General features: G+C 41.5%; 1 protein-coding gene across 1 annotated transcript in view; it reads right to left on the bottom strand.

Annotated features, from left to right (window-relative positions):
* Nucleotides 1-5,794: 5,794 nt before the first annotated feature.
* The window catches only part of EPHA4 (EPH receptor A4), a 124,207-nt gene continuing 103,156 nt past the window's right edge, over nucleotides 5,795-26,845 (bottom strand). Inside the window, exons 9-17 of the mRNA XM_039488402.1 lie at nucleotides 22,286-22,344; nucleotides 20,198-20,311; nucleotides 19,796-19,981; nucleotides 15,461-15,522; nucleotides 14,754-14,963; nucleotides 12,053-12,202; nucleotides 9,083-9,276; nucleotides 6,479-6,634; nucleotides 5,795-6,196 (exon numbers count right to left, since the gene is read on the bottom strand). Of these exons, the coding sequence (XP_039344336.1) occupies nucleotides 6,082-6,196; nucleotides 6,479-6,634; nucleotides 9,083-9,276; nucleotides 12,053-12,202; nucleotides 14,754-14,963; nucleotides 15,461-15,522; nucleotides 19,796-19,981; nucleotides 20,198-20,311; nucleotides 22,286-22,344 (1,246 nt within the window). The 3' untranslated portion in view covers nucleotides 5,795-6,081. The remainder of the gene's footprint in view (nucleotides 6,197-6,478; nucleotides 6,635-9,082; nucleotides 9,277-12,052; nucleotides 12,203-14,753; nucleotides 14,964-15,460; nucleotides 15,523-19,795; nucleotides 19,982-20,197; nucleotides 20,312-22,285; nucleotides 22,345-26,845) is intronic.

Genomic DNA, 26,845 nt, shown 5'->3' with positions numbered 1-26,845 from the left:
ACTTGTTTACTTTTTAACCCAAGCTCGGTTTAGAACTTCAATTTGAATGTGCTGGGTTTGCAATGCACACTTCCACTCCCTGACTCCTTGAGAGTGTTGTATGGTTTCTGCCTTCAGCACAACTACATGAGCTTTTCCCCCATCTCAGCTATATTGATCTTTAATGTATGGTTCATGAGAGCATGTAACATCATTTTAATAATGGAAAATAAAGGGGCCAGGAGAGAAGGAGGAAATAGAAGTAACTTTGAGACATTTCTTTATGGCTCCATTCAGTGCGGCATGCTCTTTTAACGTGGCAACGTCCGTATTCTGTCTTGGTTTTTCCAATGTATGTTTGACCGATTGCTTGTCCCGTTATAGCTTGCTGTGCTGTACTGTGCTACCTCAGTAGACATCAGTCCTCTGCAACCAGAAAGAAGGTCGAGCATATCTGTTGCTGAATTCAAAATGTGGAATGGCAGCACATTCGCCAGACTCTAGCATACAGCTACACTCTAAGGATAATTTACAGTAAATAAACAGTGAACGCTCCACACTCAGTAAACTTTTCTAGGTAGTACCGGTATTGTTAGCACTGGTCTTTGGGCCACAGAAATTACCTTGTACATTAATTCACCTATCCTTTGGCTATGGAGACTAGGAGCATGACAAACTTTTGCAACCCTTTTGTTAACAGCCGTAATTGTAAATGTCTCTTGCAATTTAATTTCCTTAACTGTTGCTGGGAGAAAATGAAGTATTCGACTGTCAGCTACAGGACACATGGTTCTCACAGCTGGCACACTGAGCAATGTGCTTCTGTGAATGGATAAGAATTGCATATATTTGTTTGCATTCAACAAGTCTTTAAAATCTTATTTTTTCAGATAAAAAAGGCTACGTAAGAGTTCAGTTCAGAGTTACCAGTGGATGGATACAGGCACCGTTGCCTGTCAACTTTTCATCAAGAAACTGGTGTTTTTGATCATGAACAGGTCTTGATAAGAATAAGTGATATTGATGGAAAGCTTTATCACTGTTATGGATCTTATTCATCACTCCACAACTTAAGTGAAAGTGCCCCTGTTCTAGTCTGCAGAACCAGTTGTTAAGGTTGGTGTGGCAGCTATAAAATACATTTACAGATACAGAAATTTAAACTTTGTGTGTGTTTTCTTGCTACTGTTGCAGACATCATCTACTGGGCTGCTTTCTCATGTAACTTTTTGACTAGCGATGGATGGAATCCAGAGCTTCCAGAGATTCTTTCGGCACATTCACAGGCAGTTCTACACATGCAGTGATGCAGATGCACGCAAACACACACGCACATTTGGAAGAGATAAGAAGTCTGTTACCCATTTTAAGAAAAAAATATATATATATTTATATCACTGCAATGGCACATTTTGTGTAAAATGTCACTTCAGCAATGTATATAGGCAGCTCACGTGAACTGGGTTCTGTGTCGTGGCATCTGACTTGGCGTCCATGGTAATACCTGTAGTGCTCTGTCACTTGCACTCAAGATGCAGCAGTGACATGCAGAGGGTACGGTGCGGGGGAATAGGAGGAGAATCAAAATATATAAATAAAACCATAAGAAGGAAGAAGAGGGTGGGGGGAAATCCCAGAAGTCTGAAGGGCTTTGATACAGTACATTCTTCAAATGACAACTGGAGAACAGATATTGAACCTTATAGTCTTTTTGTTTTGTTTCAATGCAAAAAGGGAAATTAAAAGTCCCCACTCTTCAGGGACTGATTCCACTTATTGAGTGTCTGTGTTCCCCAGAATCAGTGCTGGTGAAGCAGGGCTTGTGGAATCTGGAAGGCTTCATGTCTGGTCTTTTGTTCTCCCATGGTCAATATGATCAATAGGAAAGGCTGTGAGGCCAAGGAAGCAGAATCTATTTTGCCTGTAAAAAGGAAACAGGAACACATTAGACCAAATACAAATTCCTGGACAAACGCAGCTACAACAGCACCTGGACAGCAGCCATTTGGATTTCCTAATCAAGTTGCCACTGCATTTACCCCTAGGTAATGAGGTTCCCTGCCCAAATAGGCAGGTGTGAGAATTGGCCAGTTTGCACAAGCACACAACTGTTATTTTTTTTCCTTTTAAATTACACTTGTATGGTTATTATCTGTATTTAAGTGTGAAGGCAACATTCCGGCTCACTGAATAGTTTAAAGAAATAATGTAGGAAGAAAAGGTGCAGGATTTCCAGTGACTGTGTTCCATCTGCACTGCTCAGAAATGGTAGTACTAATGGAAGTCCAACCACTAACAGTGCCTTCTGTTACCCAGAAGCTTGTCATTGTGTCTTCCAGGAGCAGTAGAGTTAATCCCACAAATCATAGCGAGGTGTAAACAACAGAGGATCTCCAAATGCAATGGAAGGAACAATTCCCAGAGAAGAGAGGTGTTGTAAATGGTTTATATTAGCAGGGGAACAGAGAACCACACCAAAGCCAATTGTGTATGTGCACGTGTGTGTCAGCAGCAAGGATCAACACTGCATTTCCTCGTAGCCCTGACCCACTATGCCAATTCCACAAAGCAAAGGTGTGTTCAGGTGCTTATGATGATGAAATGATGAATCCTGGACTTATTTGCAGGCAACGTAACTGGGTAACGTGGGTAGGTCCAACAGAATTAAAAACACTACCAGCAGGTGGGGAAAATGACTTCCAAATGAGACAAAGAGGGTTTTCTTTCAGAGTGGATGGAAAGAACAATTCACATGTATATATGAAGAATTCCCACTGGAATTCAGGAGCATCTTGTTGGCTAAGTTAATGACAGTTTAGCCTGCCAATGACCAGTACAAAGATCAGCCTGTGCTTCTGTGTATGCAATTTTCTACTAAAAAAACACACAAATGTTTAAAAATAAAAAAGCTCGTGGATTTATCAGGTGAATTTAGTGAAGTGAACTTCTTTTGTAACCCTTTTTGCTAAGAAGCTTTCATTTCCCTTGCAGCATAATTGACACCCTGCAGTTTCCTAATGCAAAGTCCTGAGTGGAAACATCATTCATTAAAAAAAAAGAAGGATAAATGGCTAGAGCAGTAAGCTATGTAGCACTGCCATTGTTCTTATTGATTTGCAGCAGATCAGCAGGATAAAGATAACTGACACTTTTTTAGTGAAGAAAAACTCAATTTTCCATTTAAGTTCTCTTTCTACTACCCCTTCAGTTTTACACACACACACACACACACACACACACACAGCTTTCCTCCAGTTAAAAACATGTTCATGTTCTTGCCCATTCACCACTCTCATTTGATCACAGTGAAGTTACAGTGTGAGTGGCAGCACTGGAAATTTAGTTTCTGAACTGCCTTCACAATTTTCATATTAAAAAGAAAATATTGAAATACTCTGACCTTATTGTTACTAGATGCCTACTACATAATTCTCCAAATTGTCCAGAGAATTGGGTACATTTTTTTTATTTAAAAGATAGCCTTGACTTTCTATAGCAGGTTTGCAGCAAGGGAAAGGTAAATGTCTCTGAACTGAACAAAGGATATTTGCTGGCAAAGTACAAATGTCAGATCGTTCAAATGAATCTCCAGGTCTTACATCCTCCAGCAAAATAATGTTAAAACATGATGGTCTAAGTAGTTTTTTAAACGAATCTCAAATTCCTCCCAAATAGAAAAGCTCTTATGAGTAATGTTGCAAAAGGGTTTTTACTAAGTTGTGATGATTTTACAGGTCCCAAATTTAGGATCCCACATTCTGAACAACTTGCTTTCAGAATAAGTTGGGACCTGAGGATTGGGGAGAAAGCTAGTGGTTCAAATCAGCAAGTTATTGTTACAAGTGACAAAAAATGATGAGAATGACTTTGTTGATATGGCAAGTTTGACTTGTTCAATCAAGTCAACTGTTTTGGGTTCAGAATAAATAGTGACTTTAAACTTCAACATATCAAACTCAGTCATTTTTTGAAGCTGCTGTCAGGTGTAGAGGTGGACCAAAAGCAACTGTGACCTGAGAGATGATCTCATCATTTTTGAAATGTGAAGTTCACCCTACTAAGACTCTGTCTGTTATTCACAAAACTTTGCAAAAATCAATGCTCAGGGGCACGAAAATCCTCTTCTCTACACCTCCACATCAAAGCACAAATGGGTCTGCTACTCAGGTACACTAAGGTCTGGCAAGGTACTCCTGCTCTGGTAGTGTAAAGTGGCCTTAAAGGGACTGTATGTGTAATTTATGCCCAATTTAAGGCCTCTTTACACCAACAGAACAGTGTTAATGGATCTTAATACAAATGCAGCAAAGAGTCTTGTGGCACCTTATAGACTAACAGACGTTTTGGAGCATGAGCTTTCGTGGGTAAATACCCACTTCGTCGGATGCATGTAGTGGAAATTTCCAGGGGCAGGTAGCCTGGAAATTTCCACTACATGCATCCGACGAAGTGGGTATTCACCCACGAAAGCTCATGCTCCAAAATGTCTGTTAGTCTACAAGGTGCCACGAGACTCTTTGCTGCTTTTACAGATCCAGACTAACACAGCTACCCCTCTGATACTTAATACAAATAAAATTCAAGCCCAAATGTGTCTGGAGCTCTCTTGATCTCACCAAACTGAATCCCCATGTGATCATATAAAAATGCAGGGATCTCCTAGACTAGAGTAACATTTTTGTTTGATGTGTAGCCATCACTACACACTAGCTCACATGTGCAAAAGGAAGAAAAAAATGCATGTATAATTCCATTTTACTCCATTCTTGGTCACACAACACCACAGATGTGACAGCAGAGACTGAACTTCAGCCTAAAAGAAGGTCAGAGGGTTTGTTTTGATTGTTTTACCTAAGTGGGGTATATCATGTCTCCAGAGACCAAGGGAAATCTTAGATCAGTGGTTCCCCTCTAATGGCACATTTACCAATCCTTGTGCTTTTAGGCATTAGTGCCTGTTTGTCTGTTTTCCCACCACTACTGCAGAGTCCAATCCTTCACCCACCAGTGAGAAATCAACAGGAACAGGGGCAGGCTCTTCATGCTGAACTGTGCACCAACACCATCTACTTCCCTTCATCAGTACACATTCCAACCCACAATTGAGCTTGCAAGTGAGACTAAGGTTTGGAACAGCCCAATTTCCATTGTCAGTAAAGAGTGCATGCAACTGAATGTGACGCAGTAGGAACAGTTGAGCTTAGTCTGGCAAACTAGTAACGGTTTATCCAAAACAGTCGGGAACCACAATCCTACATGCATTTTCTTCCACGCAGTATTTACAGGTAACAGTATAGTTTGAAAAAATAAAAACACCAGGAATAGAATGGAGGCTATACTTTCACTGACCTTTTCAGTGTTGCAAGAGTGATTGCTCCTTCAAAAGGGGAAAGGGATGTGAGTCTGGAAGTTTCACAGTCAAGATTGTCACAGCTGACTGTCAGATGTTTGCAAAAGGTTTACAGATTTACAACTCAGTATGGCACAACAACAGCCAATAACAAATCCCCCCAGAAGTCCAGTTTTGTCCAGTAATCCTCAAGGTGGGTTATGCCCGAACTCACCCTGTAAATGGGTAAATCACTAATTGAGAGGCACTGATCAGCCGAACAATAGTCTCACTGAGGTTTCTGCATGGTATCAGTGACATGCTGAGTCTGCAGAAAATATCCTGGGGTAGATTCTTCGTTCCAGTGAAAGATGCACAAGCATGGTTTATCCCACAAATAAAATACTGTGGTTGTAACCCCCAGGTCATTGGGGGAAGGAAGAATAATTATTTTTAAGCACAGTATCTGGCAGCAAACACAGCATCAAAACTTGAATGTGATGTTATATTTATATAGATACATGTATTTTACATATCGTTGATCAACAGAAATATATTCCAAGAAACAATTTGTTCCAGGTCTGGTTTAAAATGACGGCGTGTCATTTTGGTAGGACCCCCTCCCCACGGTTTCAGCAATCTGTACAGCAAGCAATGCTGCAGGTCTTTATTTCAAAGGGCAGGGAGACGAAGTAAAAAAAGTGCAGTTCTTCAATTAAAGTGCATGGATGAGGTAAACTAATTTCAAGAGTTTGAGTTTATTCAGTACTGGCTCAGACGGGAACCATTCTGCCGTGCATCTGTTGCATTTGGGTCCGCATTGCCTGGACGCTGCTCAAAATCTTGTTCTGGTGCGCAACGGTGGTAATCCCAATTCTCGTCAGATCACTGATTAAAACAAGAAAAGAAGCAGAGGGCTGAGAACGTCTGTTAAATGCTGATGCAAAGCAACATATGAGAGTCAACCACATGTAATACTGCAAAAGCAAGGCAGATGTATAGAAATGTTTAATTAAATAACTGAAGGCACTGTGGAGGCATTTTAAAGTTCTACTCCATCCAAATGAAAGGCATTCCATTCCTTTAATGAGCGTAATGATATGCAGCACAAAGCAAAAGAAGCCGATTAAATCCAGATTTACCAGTTTTTGTTATACGCTGAGTACTTACTCCTGGTTCATATGTACCACAGCCTCTAGGGTTGTATAGCCAGCAGCTGTGAAGTTATCCTTATATCGATCCATTTTAATGGCCTGAAGCCAATCTCCAACAGAAACGACGGCTGAGAATTCCGGAGAACTTGGATCCAACAGGGCAGTGTTTGGTCTAGGAACAGAAAATACATGGACAGATAACAGGTATTAGCTTGTTAACAGAACAAAGTTGAAGCTCTGCAATGATTATGCTGGGACTAGGCAAAACAGACAATCAGTTCAAATAAGGGAAGCAAGTTGCCTGTAACTAGGAAAAATTAGGGCTCATGCACTATAAAATGTAACCAATGGCAAATTTAGCAACCATATAAGAACAGGCCAATTTGCCCCAAGAATGAATTTGATCCCAGGTGTCTATTGTTACCTTCAGTTGTCAATCAAATCATTGTGCCCTTTATAGTTTAAGCCCCAGATGCAACAAAGTTCATGGAAAACACTTTGTGCTCAGCAAACGATGAGGTCCTGAATGCTGTAACATGTTCAGGCTACTGTGTCTGTATCCTGCATACAGCAATTCAAGTTCTTGCCAAATTTGCTTATGTCACACCTCAGTTCAGCAACTATAGAAACACTACTGAAGTATGGGCAGAAGAACTGTGAGCTTAGAACCTGCCAGACTGGATTGGAGCTCAAACCTCAGGGAGAGTTCAGCTCAGGCAGGTTTCTATCCAGGTTTGCAAGCAGGCTCAGTGCGTTCAAACAAACTCAGGACAGCAGGGAGTTAATCCCCTCTTTAATCAATCAATTCCTGATCAGCAGGTGTGCAGGGATTGGTGGGAATAATGGTAGCTTTGATCTTTGTTTGCTCTGTGGAATGTGCTTCTTATTTTCCATTGTAGAGATTCTGGAATAATTATTTTAACAAATTCAGTGCCCATTTAATAGCTCATTTATTATTTTATGTATTTTGAAAATTGCAATGTTTTTCATTAAGCCACTGTAAATTACTACCATAGATCTAAACAAAGCAAATGCCATCTTGATCATTTATTTTAAAATGTATAGCATCAAAGACTAGGTGTTCTGCAATGCTGTTATATATTGTCTAGAGGGATTGGGTTCACGTTGATAGCATTTAACACAACTTTTACCATTTCTTGCAGTCTGTTCAGTGCCCTTTCATATTACATATAATGCATACATAACAATTTGCAGTCTATTATCAGGGTCATTATATAAAGGCATACACATATATTTGCTCGGATTTCATGCTCCAAGGAAAAGAAGTCTACAAACGGGATTTGGACACAGGGAGAAGGGACACACAACAGGCTGTAAACTATTGTAATAACTAAATGTATCAAAGACATGTTATCTGTGAGCTGGAATCAAATCAAGTTGGAGGAGATTAAACAGTTGGTATTATGACTTTCTCCTTCTTAAATTATTTAAACCACAGAGGTGGATACACACGCCAGGCTACAACTGCAATTAGGGCAATCTGGAGGAAGTGTGGTGATAGTGGCCTCAGAGGGCTAATAACCTGTCTTTGGTAATGTAAATGGTAAGCAATAGTCACCGAGGGATCCGCTAGTTTAAAAGTGAAAAACAGCTTTTTCCATTATGCTGGCCTGCCAGCGGCTGAATCAGGAACTGTCTGGCCTCTGTTATTGCTCCACTGATTCTGGGAGACTCATTCCAGGCAGCATAGAGAATATATATCTTATTTCCTTTCTGTTCAGGGATCGGATCATGTTTAGGATTTTTTTTCCTCCACCCTCCCTCTCTGCTAATTTTCTTCTCCCTCCAGACCCTTCCACTTATTCATTTCAAGCAGACTTAATTTTGCTTTAAAACCAGACAAAAACACTCCCAAATAAAGGTCCAGATCCTCAGCTGGTGTTAATTGGTGAAATTCCAATGATTTCCAGAGTTCCACTGGTTTGCACCACCTGAATATCTGGCCCAAAATAAAGATCTCTTTAACAGCTTTGAAATTTTCTTTGCAACGTGACACAGGATCAGTACAGGCATGAAACTTTGTCTTGCCACAAAATCAAATTCAAATTCACATAATAATTAATCCACACCTTCACTGTGCCCACAAGGCTTTCTGTAATGCTGTAATGCTCATTTGCAAATCCTACCTAGGGTTTATAAAACTTGATGATGTACTTTTCCCTTTAGCAAACCAGGTCACTCCTGCTAGTTACATTGCACTGAAGCAGACCCCTTCAGGATCTTTTATGGAAAAAAAGAGAGACTCAGCATGTCTTGTTTTGTCAAGAAAACATCACTTAATTGCATCAGATCTTTTCAAAGCCACCCTTAAATCTATGTTATAAAAATATTCAGAGATGGTAGGATAAAGCAATTGCTTTTCTTATTCAGTTTCTGCTTTCACAGATCCAGGAGCATCTGGGCCCCACAGTGCGATAGGATGGAATGTCAGAATAACCGCAATGGGAAACAATCTTCCGCTGGATAAAAAAGGCTATGCAGTCTAGCAAGCACTATGAGGCATACCTTAATGTGAGCACAGAAGTTTAGGTGAGTTACAGCTTGCCTGTCACCTCTAATATATTCCCTCATAGATCACCATTAAAAAAGCACAGCTGACCTGGAGTTCTCGGTGCCTGTCCTCTTCAAGCTGTTCGGGTTGCGGATGAGTTTGTCCAGCATGTTGACAATCTGTCCGAATTTAGGCCTGTCGCTGCGTTCCTTCTGCCAGCAGTCCAGCATCAGCTGATGGAGAGCGATGGGGCAGTCCATTGGGGGTGGCAGGCGATACCCTTCCTCAATGGCTTTAATAACCTACCCACAGCACCATTAAAGAACAGTTAAAGAACTTCACAGACTGTAGCTGTGTATAAACCATTCTAAGTTGACCCTACGCATGGAAACAAACCCACAACAAAATGAAACAATGTGGAAAATAAAATTCAAACTCAAGCCATTGTTGAGGCCTACCTACTCTCACCATTTCCTTTTGCGAATTCAGAAATTAATTGTTTAAAGGCAGAGCAGATGAGCACATTTAGGGAACATCTATGGTGCAGGGAAGACAATCACATGCATTTCAAGCTCATGAGTGGGGATAAATATCACAAACATTTGTTGCATCAGGTATGGCTTCTGAAGCACACGTCTTCAAAGATGCTGCCCATTGACGAGCCACACACAAAAGTAACACAGATGAGGATCACTGTATTTCAGGAAAACAGTGAGGCCAGAGTTAAACTGCTGGTCATCTTGGATAGGGGTGAGGAGGCGCAATGCCACAGCAGGAATCCTGCAGAAATTTCAGCCAGTTCTGAGGGCTGCACCTCAGCGCCAGAGCTTCCCCCACCCTTTCTCAGGGTGCAGCCTGTGCTCTCCCTCCTCTTGAGCTAGCTCAGCTCCACTAGCAGTGCAATCTAGCACAGGGCCCGTGCTCTCTCCCCGGTTGTGACTGGCTGATATGCAAAGGGGAGGGGAAGTCTCCTTCCATCCTCTTCCTCCCCTTGCACATTCCCACCTGGACAGTCACAATCTGGCCTATTGTGTCAGTTAAAGTGTGCAGCTTACCTGTAACTATTAACAGCATGCAACCTGATCCAAAGCCTGACTCTATGCAACTACCTCACACCCTCTGTACATATGGCTCATTACTATCCGAGGGTAATTTGGCAATCTATGTGGTCATTCCAATCTGTGTGTTCTTACTAGATGGTACCCACATCACAACCCTTTCCCCCATCACAGCTGGAACTAATGGGCACCCTTGTTGGCAGACTTAGCAGAGAACAAAGATCAACAGTCCATGAATCAATACTCCAGTAGAATGAATTATGCTGTTACCCCTAGAGCTGGTCTCCAGAACAGTGGCTAAGACACGATGCCTGACAGTCTGGAGATGCTTGCACTGCCTCTGACCATTCAGAGAATAAGGAGAACTAGTATTGCCTGGGCAGTCAATCTAGTACTTTTCACAAACCACTCATCACCACTGCATTGTCTTTCCTTGCCTATGTAATTCTCTATGTATGAAGTGAGCTGCACAACACTTTTTCCTTTAGGAGCCACAGACAATACCATAGCTACCTCACCAGTTTTTGGATCTATCTTGACCCATCAGACAGGGAAGGCATCTGCAAACCCACTTCTGTATTGCTCTGAATTACCTATCATTGCTAATGAAAATACATTGTGTTTCCAAGGTGCATCTGGTGCTTTGTTTTCTTGTAATGCCTTGATGACTTCCTGTTGATACAGGAGGGCAAGGCAGGGTGCCAGAGGAGATATCCACATCAGAAGGAAATGTAATTAAATTCCCTTTTTTAGATTAAATGCCATCCATACATAAATGCTCTTTGAAAATGTTCAGCTCCATATAAGAAAGTGGATGACTTGTAAAATGTTATTTAACTCCCACCTTTGACTCCATGACCGTATATTCTGGTTAACTTTTTCCCACTCATTTATTTGCTTATAAAACCCTTGGGAAAGGGATCATAGCCAGCCTATGTCTCATTTTCACAGGAAATATTTATTTTATTGAGTAAAAATTCTATTAGTGCAGACCCTTATTAGTATTATTATTAAAAACTCTTCTGAAATAACAGTCATTGTGTGTACTCCCCTTTGGAATAGGATGAAGTAGTCCAGATGGTACTGTTAAAAGGGACTTGCATAATTTAAGAACAATCATTTAGTGAAGCTGCTTTTTAATGTCCTCTTGGGGCAACTATTCCATTGTCAAGGGATGCTTTGAGTGATAGCCCCAGTTATACCTTGCATGCGTTGGTCTGAATATTGTAAAAGAAATAAAATTATATGAACAACAAATACTAATAATTTCAAGTATACTAGGGTTTGGGAAATTAACTCTTAATGGGAAGCCCCATAAATTCAAGTGTTTTTTCCCCAATAACCCTCAGTGAAGTTTAATATTAATATTCACATTGTCCTTCTCTTTTTAACATAATTATTTCTGAAATATTTTAAATGAGAATTTATGAACATTTCAGCTCCATTCCTCACTCTTCTAGTTCCTTTAAATTTTTTTCTAGAAATCATAACACATTGCAGAAAGTATAGAAGTAGAGCAATATACAACATGTAGACTCTGATTCAAGAAAACGTTTAAGCACACACTTCACGTTAAACATGCGGCTAAGTCCTATTGACTTTTAGTGGGACTTAAAAACTTGCTTAAGTGCTTTTCTGCATAGGGATCCTTTTTTTGGATCATGGTCATTGTGTATTCTGGAATTCACCTAATCAATGGGTTCAGAAGAGTGCCTCATTTAAGTCTACAAGCTCAACTTCATACAACACTTGCAATAGATGCACAAATAGATCAATTACAGGTCACTTGTGGGTGCAGGATACCAGACATGATGAAGCAAGGTCTGATCCAAAATGGAAAATTTTATTTAAGGGTCTGATCTTGCAAAGAGAAACACATGGCAAAAGAGTCCATCCATGCTACTCCTTTTGCAAAATTTGGGCCTAACACACCACCACCACACTTGGATTGCGAGGAAAGAAGAAAAAAATGAATCAAAGAGGAAGAAAAAAAATAAACCACCACTATAAAGGAACTCACATCTTGATTGGACATATCCCAGTAAGGTCTCTCTCCATATGACATCACTTCCCACATTACAATGCCATAGCTCCACACATCACTAGCTGATGTAAATTTACGATAGGCAATTGCTTCTGGTGCAGTCCACCTGATAGGAATTTTGCCACCCTGTTAAAAGCAGAAGAAGACAGAGGCTGGTAAGCAACTGGACTGACACTTCATGTGGATGTCACTGTGCTATGTCACTGGCTTCAAAACTGCAAGACAGAGCCCTGGAGACAGATGCCATCCATCTGTTTTCTTTAGTCACAGGGATGCAAATAAGTAAATTGTTAAATGTATTTTTATCAGCCCACTGCCAGATTTCTGCTTAGGGCTACAGTGAGCATGGGAAAAAGCCAGGAGTTTATAAAGGCATATATTAGAGGATTAGTATACAAAACAAATAAGTACACACTGTTAGTGCAAGGGCTTGACTATTTTCTTGCTTGTCCGTCTGACCTACTTGTCCCAGCTCCAACAAAGTGTGGTTATAGACTTTTTTTTCCCGCCCAGAATAGCAAAATAAAGAGAAGATCATCGGGGAAGCTGTATGAAATACTGTGCTTTTCCCTCTGGACGATATCCTGCAGTGATTTACTCTCAGAAGTAGAGTAAATCAGCTTTCAGGCTGCTACAGTCAGTATAGGAACAGTTAGGTATAGTATCATGTAACAGGACCACTTCTGATACCAGCTAACTTTGGGGAGAGCTTTTTTTATTGCATTTTTTGACACGCACAAATAAAAAGGCTCGGGCATCTGAATTGGGCCATTGGGGTTAGTTAATGTTTTAAAAAGAGCTCCATCCCGTTTATCTGATTTTGCCTCAAGTGATGCTGTGCCAGAGATTTCTCTTTTTGTTTATGCTAATGCACAAGGTGTTTTTAATTGAGCTTTAGGTTTCCTGCAGTCCCATCTGGGAACACTACTGAAAGTTGAACAAAGATGTTTTTTCTTCTTTGTTATAATTTATGTTGTTGAGTTTCTTTTTCTTTGCATTTTATGGAGACACCTTTTGTTCCTAACTGCTTGTCCTTTGTCTCTGTTTACCTGGCTGATAGTTTATTGTCCTTTGTGTATCTGTCAAGTGTTTAGTATGGGGCTGTTCCAGACCCCATGGAAAGCAATGGGAGTCTTTCCACTGACTTCAAAGGGCTTTAGATAAGGCCCTATGTGAATGCATATATGCATTAGTATGGCTTTTTTGTTTGTGACTACAGCTTTAGGATGCTTTCACTTCAATGAGTTAGAATCCTGATGGGGAATAGAACGGACAATTATGTTAAGATAGGACAAGTGCTTTAAAAAAATAAAAGCACTTCACTGTATTATCTATGAGCGTGAAGCAAACTCCCTTCTTCTGTCAAACACAGATGTATGGACACGGCTTATATGCGCTTGTTATTTTAAAAATTGTCAGTAAGCTCAACATTTTTTTAAGCTGCTCGAGTACAGTGGAGCTCATCCAAATGTTCCCGGCACTTCATTACTGATACTAAAAGAAGACAATGCACTGTAATGCAAATTACATTGATTCACTACAGTTTACTCAGAGAAAACAGAGTACTATATTTGCACTCACTAAATTCAAAGGGAGGCTTTTCAGTAGTTTCTGTCTTGCCCTGGTATATTTGTCTATACTTTTATTTGGTTGAATACAGCTTTCCAGACCTCTATTTCAGCCCCCCTCTCTCAGCACCCTTATTAGTGGGAAATACCAGGGTTGGCCAGCGTTTAATACTACAATATTACATAAGTCTGTCTTTCCCCATAATGAACTGTGAATTCATTAAAGGATGAGTATAGGGATTAAACCACAAAAATTGAATACTGTAGACAATCTCTGCACTCAGGAGAACAGATGGAGAATGGCAGATATTTAAAAATGAAACAACAAGCAATTAAAAAAAGACTTTATAAAATCTCTAACTTTTGCCTGGTGCATGTTAATTTCAAAGGTGTTGGTAATGGCAGAATATTGCTGGTGAGCAGCAGTGTTGGTAGCATTACATGCAGAATACTAAAACTAGGATCGCAAAATTAGGAGCACTATGCTGCTAAAATTCGAATGGTATTACATATCTACCCCCACTTTTTCATATTTAAATATTAATTTGCATATTATTAGTAATGAACAGAAAATCTTCATCGTGTAAATGGTCTTTGTAATTTATCAGGCATCTATAGCATAAACTGCTTAGGGGTTGGACATCTTGAGAAGTTCTTAAATAACAATTAGAACAGAATCCATTTTAGGGGCAGGAAGAGGCCATTCACATCATCTAGGCCCAGATTCTGCAAACACTTAAGCGCACACCTATATATGCACACATTAGTAGTTCCACTAAATTCAATGGGACTATCCACATGCACAAAATTAAGCACTTGCATAAACATTTGCAGGAGTAGGACCCAAAACCCTAATTCCTGGTCTCATGCTCCTGTCACCATCTCCTAGTACACTGAAGGCAAGAAAATGGGCTGGAACCTAACAGAGGTATATTGATGTAGCTGCATTGAAATCAACGGATCTACAATGATTTACACTGGCTGAGATCCTGGCCCAATGTACACTTTTATGTAATGAAACAGGTTTTCACCTTTGCCTGAGATTATTTTAAAACAAAACAAAAAACAAAACCACTTTGTAGGGAAGAAAAGGCCCTTTCCTGCCTTACCCTAGTAGTATAGGCTGCTTCAGGATCATCTTCCAGGACACGGGACATGCCAAAGTCAGACACCTTGCAGACCAAGTTGCTGTTGACTAATATATTTCGGGCAGCTAGATCCCGATGCACATAGCTCATATCAGACAGATACTTCATTCCAGAGCCAATGCCACGAAGCATTCCCACCAACTGGATTACTGTAAATCTGCCATCATTTTTCTGTAGATGGGGGGGGGGGAATCACATAGCATTAAGTTAAAAGCTACATTACTGCCACAGCTGAAGCTGGCAAAGAGCACACCTCTAGATCTTCATCTTGTTTGAAATGAAATGCAATGTTATTTCCTCACCTTCCTGACTAGTGTCTATAATTCACTAGTAAAGTACAAACCCAGAGGTTTTGTCATTGCTTCCTGTGATGTATAGAATATATCCAGTTTTAATGAATCTACAGCATTGCAAGGCTTTCAAAAATGGAATAAATCAAAACTGCTCCCTATTAAACATGGATTATTTAAGAGCCTACATTTGAAATGTTACATCTACTCTGTATCCCTTCACCAGCTAGATAAAGATATTAAAAAGCATTTCCCAAGTACAAACATTCTTAGATTTATATTCTTTATATCCCTCCACCAACTAGAACAAGAAAAAGGAATCAAAGTGCCTTTCCCTGTGCAAAACCTCTTTGGGTTTATTATAAAGCAATCACCTACCCTGAGGAAGGCATCCAAGGAACCATTCTCCATGTACTCAGTTATGATCATTACCGGTTTACCTAGAGTTTGCAGAAAGAAAAACACAATTCCTTGATGAACACCGATGTTAATGAGATAAAAATGGGTTGCACATGATTTTACTGCCAAGACACCTGTCTTGCACAATCTAATTTAATTTAAAAAGCGCCAAGCTTGTGCCTCAGCTGTAGGGTTCTGGAAAATAAATATTATGGGACAAGAACATTTAAGGGTTCCATCTGGAAGATTAACTCTTTGGGTGACTTGCTGACAAGGTCTTTAACTAAAGAGGCCTCGGGTCTCCAGGGAACCTATGAATGGATAATTGCTTGCTAAAGAAGTAGAAGGGAGGGGGAACCAGATAGAGTTGTTCAAACTTGAAAAATTGTTAGGATAATTAAATTCTTTGCGAGAATATGCATTTTCTTTTAGAGGCAGTCTCAGTGAGCACTTGGATCCTTTTTCTTCTTTTGAAAAATCAAAGCTTCAGGGGAGTGGAAAGCTGTCAGCAGCTAAAAGATATTCAGATGCAGCTTGAGATTTGAGCACGCAAAATATAAACTCCTTTCTCCCGCCCCGTCCCCGACTTTCTCAGTCCGGAACCTGTATCCTGTATGTCTCACTATTTCTAAATGAGCCTTCTCCATTTCCCACATAAAATAAACGATTCAATGAATTGTGTCAAATACGGGGTCAGATGCAGTAGCAGCACTCATCTTTCCATAGTGCAATAGGGAAAAGCTAACTTTAAGAAATGTAAAAAGAAATATTGGGTTACTGACATAGAATGGTGACTAGAAAAATGGCCTATCTCATAATAATAATAATAATGAATAAATATGCACATATAGAAAGAATGCTTGACATACAAAGTTATATGGCTCTGATCCTTCAGGTGAGAAACCCCAATGATTTCAATGGACTAAGCACGCATCATGTTCAGACTCTGTGTTTGAAGGATTGAGGCCAATCTAATTACTCCTGTTTTAAAAATGCCCAATGACAGGCATACAGGGCCAGCTCTAGGCACCAGCGTTCCAAGCATGTGCTTGGGGCGGCTCTTTTCAAGGGGCGGCACTCCATTTTTTGGGGGGGGGAGGGTTGTTTTAGCGGCGGCACTCCCCCCCCCCTTTTTTTTTTGTTTGGGGTGGCAAAAAACCTGGAGTCAGCCCTGGAGGCATAAAAAGATTAAGTGATTGCCAAGCGCAGTCCCATGAGAGGCTGTGTGAATTCTACAAAGAGATCAGCTCCCTCAACCCCAACCAAAGTCAGAGACTTGGTATTGTTCAGCTCCTTGGAGGGTGGCAGTCCAAGGATTCCTGACTCTCTGCTCTAATCGGTAGACAACACTGCTTCTTCCTTCAAAAAAAAAAAAATCCTGTCCCTGAGAACATTTACTTTTGTTTTTATACCGATAGGAACTGCTTCGAAAAAGGGAATTTTATAGGGGAGAGAGGGTTCAACCAACCTGCGACCTAAACTGCAGATGCCTTCAATATAAAGATAGAGCTGAGTTGGCAAAAACACACAACTTTTCCTTGCTCCATTCACCAGCAGTATCTGCTCAGAACAATCGACTATTAAAATTGGCCATCTGTGAAATATTTTAGCACTGAAAAGCTCCCATAATTATTTCTACATCAGTGCATTTTTCACTCAACAGAATGCCTCCCCCTTGTAATTCTGCCAGAGGTAGGAAAAATCCCCATCCCTGAGCGCTGTAGCTAGGCTGACCCCCAACCCATGCAAACGGTGCTAGATGATGCAAGAATGCTTCCATCAATCTGGCTAACGGTGTTTCTACAGCATGGAGAAACCCCCTTCCTTTGATGCGTCTGCACTGCAAAACGTCAGCGCCATCATTATGCCACTAAAGTCCCTGTTAACATAGATGCAGCCTCCGATTCCTGATTCTCCTACCATTTTAGCCAATGCCAAAAACTCTCATTATCATAATCACATGCCACCTTTGCTCATGTAGACCAACATGTGTTTGAAATTGTAATCAGGCAGCTGGATACCTACTCATCTGATTTGCATGAACAAAGGTAAGCCTTGAGCAAAACAATTATGTGTGTGTGATCTTAAAAGCCTTGGCTGAATATTTGCATTCTTACAGGAAAAGGCTGGGATAAGATATCACTCCCCCTCCTTCTCCATACAGGAAAATTCACCTATCTGAGCATTCATCAGTAAGAATGGAAACCATTCTAATCCAATCTGCATATTTCCCCATTTCATTTACCCTTTGCAACTGTGACCGGTCATTCGACAGAACAAATACATCTAAATGAGTTTTAATTAACCTCCCTCAATCAAAATACACTTTGTCAATTTAAAAAAAAGGGAGACTCTCTTTCAGTGCATTAACACATAATTCCATTACTCAGGCGCTGCTTGAGTAGTGGGGAAGTGGGAGGGGGTGAGAGGCTGCGGAGGGAGCAAGTTACCATCATCTAGTCAATTATAAAAGTACTTGACTAACAGCCAATAATGCATTCGTACTTTCCTGCTTCCTCTCTTCCAACACTCCACCTCCACAATTCATCTTGCATTTTAGTGTTCAGTTTATTAAATGCATTCATTTATCACAATGTTCAGAAAACCTACAAGAGGAATTGAGATGAATGTCTTATTAAGTAGCCCTGTTTACCAAACAGCAACAGCTCTGAGGTGCCCGAGCTGGCTGGTAGCAGAAGCGCTGCTTCCTGGGAGCCAGATGACAGGACACACTGGGGTCAGCCTACCACCTCCTCAGTGAAAATGTTAAATCATTTTAATTCGGTGAGAACTGCATTATGCAAATGCCTCCAGTCATTTATAACTGTTACAGCTGTACTAGCTAAGGGGTTTTAGAGCCTTGGTGGGATTCCAATACAAAGATCCCCCTGTTGCTTCTCTCTTTTCCAGAAGTGCTATGAAAATCAGTCTGCAGCAAACATATCACCACCTACTCAGAAACGCTCCCCCCTTTTTTTTTAAAGGGAACAGACCTGCAAAGGTATTTAATTATAATATTATCTTTTAATTAAAGTACTCAGACACTTAGCAAGGCCTGATAAGCCATAGGCAATAGCAGTCTGAATGACTTTTTTTTCCTTGTGGAACTTGTATTTAAAAGAAAACAATGATATTCTATACTAATTATATTTCCAGTCACAGCAAATATCCTGCACATTAGAAGGGGGGAATTCAAGGATATAAAAGGGAGAGTTTCAAAGGCACAAATGGGAGAGTTAGGAATCCAACTCCCATTTGACATTCCAGAGGGGATGGGTGTCTAACTGAGATCTTCCCTAAATGAAATATTCTTATTGTCACTGATTTTTTCCCACCCTAAAGTTAGTTCATTAAAAATTATGGGCTCTCCACTCTCACTTTAATCAGCCACTTTATTTCAATATCCAGAGATCTTTTAAATTAAATGCCACGCATTCTCATTGCTATGTGAAGGGTTGAATGCACAAACCCCATCCACTCACAATAATGGATGCAGAGGGTTCGTTCTGCTACTACACTGCACTGAAAATGAACCCCTAAATCTAAAGAATCCTCTACTTTTACCACTCTGCAGATTGTTCTGCAGCTATTCTATGCATTGTATTTGGAGCACAGCCATCTTAAACAGTAACTGTCTCCACTACACAGTCTCAGTGGTGCTTTATGAAGTCAGACCCACATGGGTCTCGCAGGTGTATTTCAGTTCTGGCTTGGAAATGGCATCTGTTGAGCTTTGTCGTATTCTTATTGAGACAGAATTCAAATACTAAGTGAATGTTAACAGGCTTTAAACAAAATGATTGACCAGGTGTTACTGTAAATGGAAGCAAAGCTATCAGAGTCATAAATCAGAGACAGCATATATGCAAATCATACTAAAATAAAGACTACTTTATTTCAAAGACCTGCTCCTCACAGATACGCCTTGTACTTCAAAGCACACCGACACTGTAGTTTTGTTTTGATTTTTTTTTAAGTATTTAAAATACTTTGCTTACCATCTGCCTTCACCTATCTTGTAACAAGCAGCTCAGTCTAGCAAAGGTTTGAAAGATGCCTGCCTCGCATACCAAAAAAACTGCAGTATTAATTCCCCCTAAAAAATCTTGCACAAGCTGCCTGCAGATAGGGTATCAGTTGAAACTATAAACCCATTTACAGCTGACAACAAGATTAATGACTTGTCCTCCATTGATTTCCTCCTATTAGCTATCAGTGGATCTGCTCCATCTGTCACTTAACAGGGAAAAAATATGCAGATTTAATTTCTCAATGACTTCCAAATTGGCTTTGTCACAGAAATGACCTACTTACATTTGGTAACTACGCCTTCCAAATGGATGATGTTGGGATGGTCAAATTGTCCCATGATGCTGGCTTCACTTAAAAAGTCCCTCCTCTGTTTGTCAGTGTACCCAGCTTTCAGAGTCTTGATAGCAACACAGATCTCTCTCTTTCCTGGTACTTTGAGACGTCCACTGCACACTTCACCAAATTCACCTGCAGGAAAAAGACCAAACAGTCAGCCATGAACATGAAACGCATGTGACCCTGTGTAGCCAAAACGTAATTATCAATGCACTTCTGAAAGTTCCTGTTTGTTTTAGGGAGTTGTTACACAAACAACAGTTAGATCTCAAGGTACCTAAACACCAATGAAAGCTATGCATTACAAAAACAGATTTACTGCACAAACACAGATGTCCTGAAACTTACCCACACCTATGACTTTTTCAATCTTTATACAGGAGGCATCGATTTCTTTGGCAAATTCCCGCACAGCTTGGTTTGGATCCTCATATGTAAAAGGATCTACATATGTTCTCACACCTGCAAGACAAAAATGCTTTATTTGATGTCACTGATCTACATGCTGCTGAGCACAGAACATACAAGGAGCGAATTCTTAATGGTATACAACAGCAAAGAAAGTGTCCAGTAAAGATTCACCATGTCGGCACTGACTGAATAAAGAAGAAAGGACTTAAGGAGATTCCAGTGTGCTTTATTTTTAAAGGCAAACATTTAATTTCCCATCTATTGAAACACAGCATCAAGCTTTTGACAGTGAATGAACTCCATATATCACTGATATCGGTAGCAGGCCAACTAACTGTCTGCAGCCCTGTGACTTAGTCCTGTTCTACACTACACAATTAGATCAATGCAAGGCAGCTTATGTCAACCTAATTATGTCAGTGTACACACTACAGCCTTGTCCCGCCAATGTAAATGCCCCACTACGCCGACATAACTCCACCTCCATGAGAGAGGTAGGGCTTCTGTCAGAGTAGTTAGGGGGGTGCAGTGTCTGTTTAGATACTGTTCCTTACATTGGCTGTTGGCTATCTTGTCAATTTCATGGCTCCATGCTCGGGCTAGAGACCAGCTGCCCTCGGCTCCCAGCTCCCAGCTGGATTGTGCCTGCCCGGCTCCCCACTCAGGGAGCTGAGAAGCCCGTGTGGCTGACACCCCCCCACCCCACACACACACTCCTGGTAGAGTATGGGGAGCCAAGAAGCCCGGGCTGCTGCCTGGCGGGCAGCTGGGCTCCCGATGGGGAGCTATGTGGAACTGAAATCCCTGTCTCTCAACCCCCGACTCTGCCCCTCTTCAGTCGGTGGAAGTGCTCCTAGTAAGGAGGTGCACCACCGACAGAGGGAGGGTAGTGTGGACATCAGCCACTGCAGTAATTACTGTGGTGGCTGTAAGTTGACCTAACATAGGTCAAACTTAAATCTGTAGTGTGAACATGCCCTCAGAGAATAAAGTATGCATAACTTCCATTTTTTGGGCCAGGGGAGTTCTGAGTTCAGAACCTAAGCTTGATCCCTCACTCAATAGAACTAGAAACAACAGCATGTTCAATCACTGAGACTATATCTACACTACAGTGCTGTACTGCTTGTGGTGGAGATGCTCTAAGCCAGGGGTTGGCAACCTTTCAGAAGTGGGGTGCCGAATCTTCATTTAGTCACTCTAATTTAAGGTTTTGCGTGCCAGTAATACATTTTAACGTTTTTAGAAGGTCTCTTTCTATAAGTCTATAATATATAACTAAACTATTGTTGTATGTAAAGTAAATAAGGTTTTTAAAATGTTTAAGAAGCTTCATTTAAAATTAAATTAAAATGCAGAGACCCCCGGACCGGTCAGCGTGAGTGCCACTGAAAATCAGCTCGCATGCTGCCTTTGCCACACATGCTACTGGTTGCCTACCCCTTGCTCTAAACCAATGGGAGAGAGCTCTCCCGGGGGGTTAATAGCTCTTGCCTCTGCGAGAGGCAGTAGCTATGTCGGCGGAGAAGCTCTCCTGCCAACATAGCGCTGTCTAAACAGGCACTTAGGGTGGTATTTTATGTTGCTCAGGGGTTTTGATTATTCACACCCAAGTGATGTAAGTTATACTGAAGTAACCTGTAGTGTAGACAAGGTTTGAGGAAGGAATGTATGCCTCATATTTCCTCTTAAGCACCTCCTCTGGGCCATCCTGAAGCATCCTTGACATATACTGGGCAGAAAAGCATGCCCATCATCTTCAGCCAGAAGTAGAGGTCACCCAAACCTTTGAGTAGGAGGGAAGAAAAAAAATCTCCCCAAAAATCCCAAAGGTTTTTTGAATAAAGCCTGCCATTCAAAGTTTCCCTGCTACTAGGTGCTTCATTCTGGCAGCAGAGGGTTGCAAACAAGGAAAACAGTGAAATATTCATCTCAAGAGGAATGTCATTCTTTACCTTCTAAGCATAAGAACACAGACATGCTTTGTGAACCAGATCAAAAAAACCAAGCACCACTGCCTTTTACCTTGATTCAAATGTTTCTCCTCATCTGCCTCTTGCTTGGCCTTACTGTATTTACTGCGTCTGTCGGGATGAAAAAGAGCATTACAATTCAAAATAAATCTCTTAATTTAGGAGACGAACTCAGAATCTTCTTGACCTGCCAAGACTTGAATTGCTGTACCTGACAAGACTTATGTTCTGGGTTTGTCCTACAACAGTTGATAACCTAATTTATAACCAACAGCAATGCAAGAAGCTGCATTCCCTACACAGCTCTAGGGTGTTACTGTCATCAACAAACTTTCCAAGGGAAACAAAAAACCTCGAATTTACATCTTTCCATTCAAGAAAAAGAAGGAGGTTTGTTTTGTAGCTACTTTCCTTTAAAACACAGATCTTTGTAATTCTGAAGCCAAATTTTGAAAGCGGACCCAATTAGGCCTTCGGTTTTTTTAGCATAATTAAATGTGGATGCAAATGCTAACATTTAGATGTCTAACTGATTGATTTGCAAGCACAATCAGGCGGACATCTAAATACTAGCCTTTGTACCACTCTAATTGCACAAAATTAGAGGTGGAATTTAAAAAGCAAGCCTGTTCAGTCTACACAGCTGTGAATATTAATATGATAGGTGGTACAGCATATTAAGTTTATACATTATTATTTCTACACGTAAACACACAACCATTTATACTATTTATGTCTTTAATTTTAAAAAAGCATTTGAGTTTAGCTTTAAGCATCAAAAGTTTGTGTGGATTTGAGAGAAGTTAGTACCAGAAACATCTCTGTAGTGAGGACTTTTATACCGAAAGCTGCAAGTTTGGATCTAAGGTTTGGTTTGGCCCATTATAAAGAGCGGGGGACAGTTGAAAAGTACAGAGCCAGATCAAAAGTCAAAGGAACCTGAAGCTGGGGGTTGTTAATGCCCAACTACTCCACTTGCTTGCTCCTGTATGGGCCTCCTAATCTCTGATCTCATGATACTGACCTCCTTTGTAAAGCATTCTTGAGACCTACTACATCTGAACATAAGAACAGCCACACTGGGTCAGACCAAAGGTCCATCTAGCCCAGTATCCTGTCTTCTGACAGTGGCCAGTGCTAGGTGCCCCAGAGGAAATGAACAGAACGGGAAATCATCAAGTGATCCATACGCTGTTGCCCATTCTCAGCTTCTGGCAAAAAGAGGCTAGGGACATCATCCCTGCCCATCCTGGCTAATAGTCATTGATGGACCTATTCTCCATAAATTTATCTAGTTCTTTTTTGAACCCTGTTATAGTCTTGGCCTTCACATCATCCTCTGGCAAGAGTTCCACAGGTTGACTGTGCGTTGTGTGAAAAAATACTTCCTCTTTTTTTTAAAACCTGCTGACTATTAATTTCATTTGGTGACCCCTAGTTCTTGTGTTACGAGAAGGAGTAAACAGCACTTCCTTATTTACTTTCTCCACACCAGTCATGATTTTATAGACCTCTATCATATCCCCCCTTAGTCATCTCTTTTCCAAGCTGAAAAGTCCCAGTCTTATTAATCTCCCCTCATATGGAAGCCATTCATTTTTGTTGCCCTTTTCTGAACCTTTTCCAATTCCAATATATCTTGTTTGACATGGGGCGACCACATCTGCAAGCAGTATTCAAGATGTGAGCGTACCATGGATTTATATAGGGGCAATATATTTTCTGTCTTATTATCTATCCCTTTCTTGATGATTCACAACATTCCGTTCGCTTTTTTGACTGCCGCTGCACATTGAGTGGATGTTTTCAGAGAACTATCCACAATGACTCCAAGATCTCTTCCTTGAGTGGTAACAGCTACTGATGAAAAGTGCTACACATCAGAGCTAGGTATTGTTATACAGTATTAAATGAGATCAAGTACTGACATCAATGGTGAAACTTCCAACAGTCCAGACTGGGTCTGGCTGGGCAAGGAGATTGGGACTGGAAGCCAGGGGGACTAAACGCAGATAAGAAACGTGTGTGGGGAGACTGGGACTGGCTAAGTAAGGAGACTGGGACTAGTAGCCCAGGGGTAGGGGGGAGTAAGGAAATGAGTGAAATGAACCACATGAGGAGCCTGGGGAAGAAGACTGGAGTGGCTAGACAACTAGAATAATACGGAATTGAGGGGTGAAGCGAGACCAAAACTTGGACCTGGACCCTGGAGGGAGAAACAAAGACTGTCTGGGCAAGGAGACTGGGATTGGAATGAGAAGCATTAGGAATGAGGACTAGGACTAAGTTGGAGAGGAGAATGGGACTGGGTTGAGGAGATGGGGTGGCAAAAAGACAGGACAGGGGCAGGTTAGAGGAGATAGGGTATTAGGAGTCACGTTTGGGGAGAACAAAAAGAAGGATCTGTGACTACCACAAGACTCTCCCCTCCAGAGCCTGGAATGAACTCAGAATTCCTGAAGGCTGTCAGCAAATACCTGTGACATGCATTGACAAAGTACGTCTCATCTCCTTTCGGTGTTTCTCCATACAGAAGATGAGAACCTAAGTGAGCTTATCTGTTTCTCCAGTAGCTAAAGTGGCATTTCCTAACTTCTGAGTGCTTGCTTTTGCAAACATAAGGTTCTTCTAACACAGTTTATCGTGTGCAATATGCCAAATAATTTGCCAACAACATTGAGGGGAAAAAACACCAAACAGTCCCACGCTGCCCTTGATCCAGGTCTCACAGCTCCCTATAATGTCCAGGGAATTGTATTAATACACCAAGGACCGCACATGCCACAAATGCCTGTGAACTTCTTTCTTTGCTAAGTCAATTAGAAACCAAAACTTTCGAATACAAGGAAACCATTAAAAAAAAACCTCTAAATCCAAATGCCGAGTAAAGCCGTTTTCATTGCCTGGGGACTGACTGTTGCAGTGAATCAAGGGACCAAATTCTGCTCTCATTTATGGGGGGGAGGGGGGGGGGGCGAGGGTTGCACAGGGTGAAAGTCAGCACAAAATGTGACCCAATGTCTATAAGTGTATAATAGGAACGGACCTTTAACAGAGGAACATGTGAGCAGTGCTATTGTTGTGCATGAATAGAACGCTTTCAGTTAAGTAAATGATCACCATGCAGCCTAACTTAGGAAAAAAGTTATTCTGAATTTTATGTATGACCCCTCCAATCTAATTCAATTAATACTGAAATGAAGAAGTGAGAAATGCAATGCAAATGTGCGTTACATGAAAGAGACTTAAGTATTAAAATATCCCTTTTGTCTTGTTTAAAAACTTCTCTCTAAGCCCTACACAAAAACTAGCCCAAAACACCCTAGGATGCATAACAGGTAAAAGGAAACACAGGAATTACTGTTCAAGCTATATAATTGTAGCTTATTAGCTTTTAATAATACCTTCCGAACTAACTACCTGCTTCCACTTCTATCTTTGTCACCTGTTGACCTTTTCTCCTTGGCTTGGGGCGGGACACTGCTGCCTACAATGGTCCCTGGGGAAAAAAAAAAAAACCCTGGAAGCTCATTATTCAGTCATTGAGCCATAGGGAGGAAATCTGGACATGAACTGACATCCACAGAGAGCTCACCTGAATGACAGAAGGAAACCTTTGTCCCAGGTTTGAATTCTATAATTATAGGGATTTCAGGGGTGGTGATTAAATAGGGGCGGTGTTCAGGAAGAGAATACAGAAGCTTTCACAAACTGCAGGGGTCAGAAATGCAGGCAAGCCTACAGGTGGGACTTGGAGATAAAGAAGGGGTGGGGCTTTTTTCCCTATAGGCCTACCCCACAAACAACAAAGGTGGGGATTAGCATGTATTGTGGTGAAGCAGCATGCACTCTGGGCTGCTCTCTCAGCCTCTGCATGGCTGCTGGCACCTTTACCATTTACAAACAAAAGGGGAGCTGAGGGTTAGAGCTGCTCTGATTAAAATACTGCCTGCCAGGAGAGCACAAGGCTATGACTGAGGTAGCATGGTGTTCCAAGGCTCATTAGCAAAAGGTGGACAACTCATTCTAAATGCCCACCACCTGTCTCAGTGAGTAGGGGAATTTGATGGGGGCAGTTGCTGAGGGACACCAGGTAGCTCCTCCTCCTGGGAGTCTCTGGCACCCACTGGCCAGCTGGGGGGCGGGGCAGCATTCCCCAGCTCTCAGGATTTAACCTGGAGTGGGGGCCATATGGAGCCTCTTTCAGCTCCATTCCAGTAATCCCACCCTACCCATCCTGAACTAGGAATGGGCACCTGGCCTGACAGATGTTGCTGATCTGGCTAAATCGCCCATTTGAGGGGTCAGGAAGGAATCTTTTCTCCCATAGGCCAAGTGGTAGAGGACCAGGGAGTTTTTCGCTGTCCTAGCTGTACCGTCAAGCCACAGTGGGCAGGGGCGGCTCTAGGCATTTTGCCGCCCCAAGCACGGCAGGCAGGCTGCCTTCGGCGGCTTGCCTGCGGAGGGTCTGCTGGTCCCGCGGCTTCGGTGGACCTCCAGTAGAAGCCGCGGGACCAGCGGACCCTCCGCAGGCAAGCCGCCGAAGGCAGCCTGCCTGCTGCCCTGGCGTGCTGGGGCCTGGAGCCATCCCTGACAGTGGGCTAAGTAGGAA

Source organism: Mauremys reevesii, linkage group 9, assembly GCF_016161935.1.
Source record: "Mauremys reevesii isolate NIE-2019 linkage group 9, ASM1616193v1, whole genome shotgun sequence".
NCBI lineage: Eukaryota > Metazoa > Chordata > Testudines > Geoemydidae > Mauremys > Mauremys reevesii.
The sequence above is the reverse complement of the archived record's forward strand: the minus strand, read 5'-3'. Positions and strand labels throughout refer to the sequence as shown.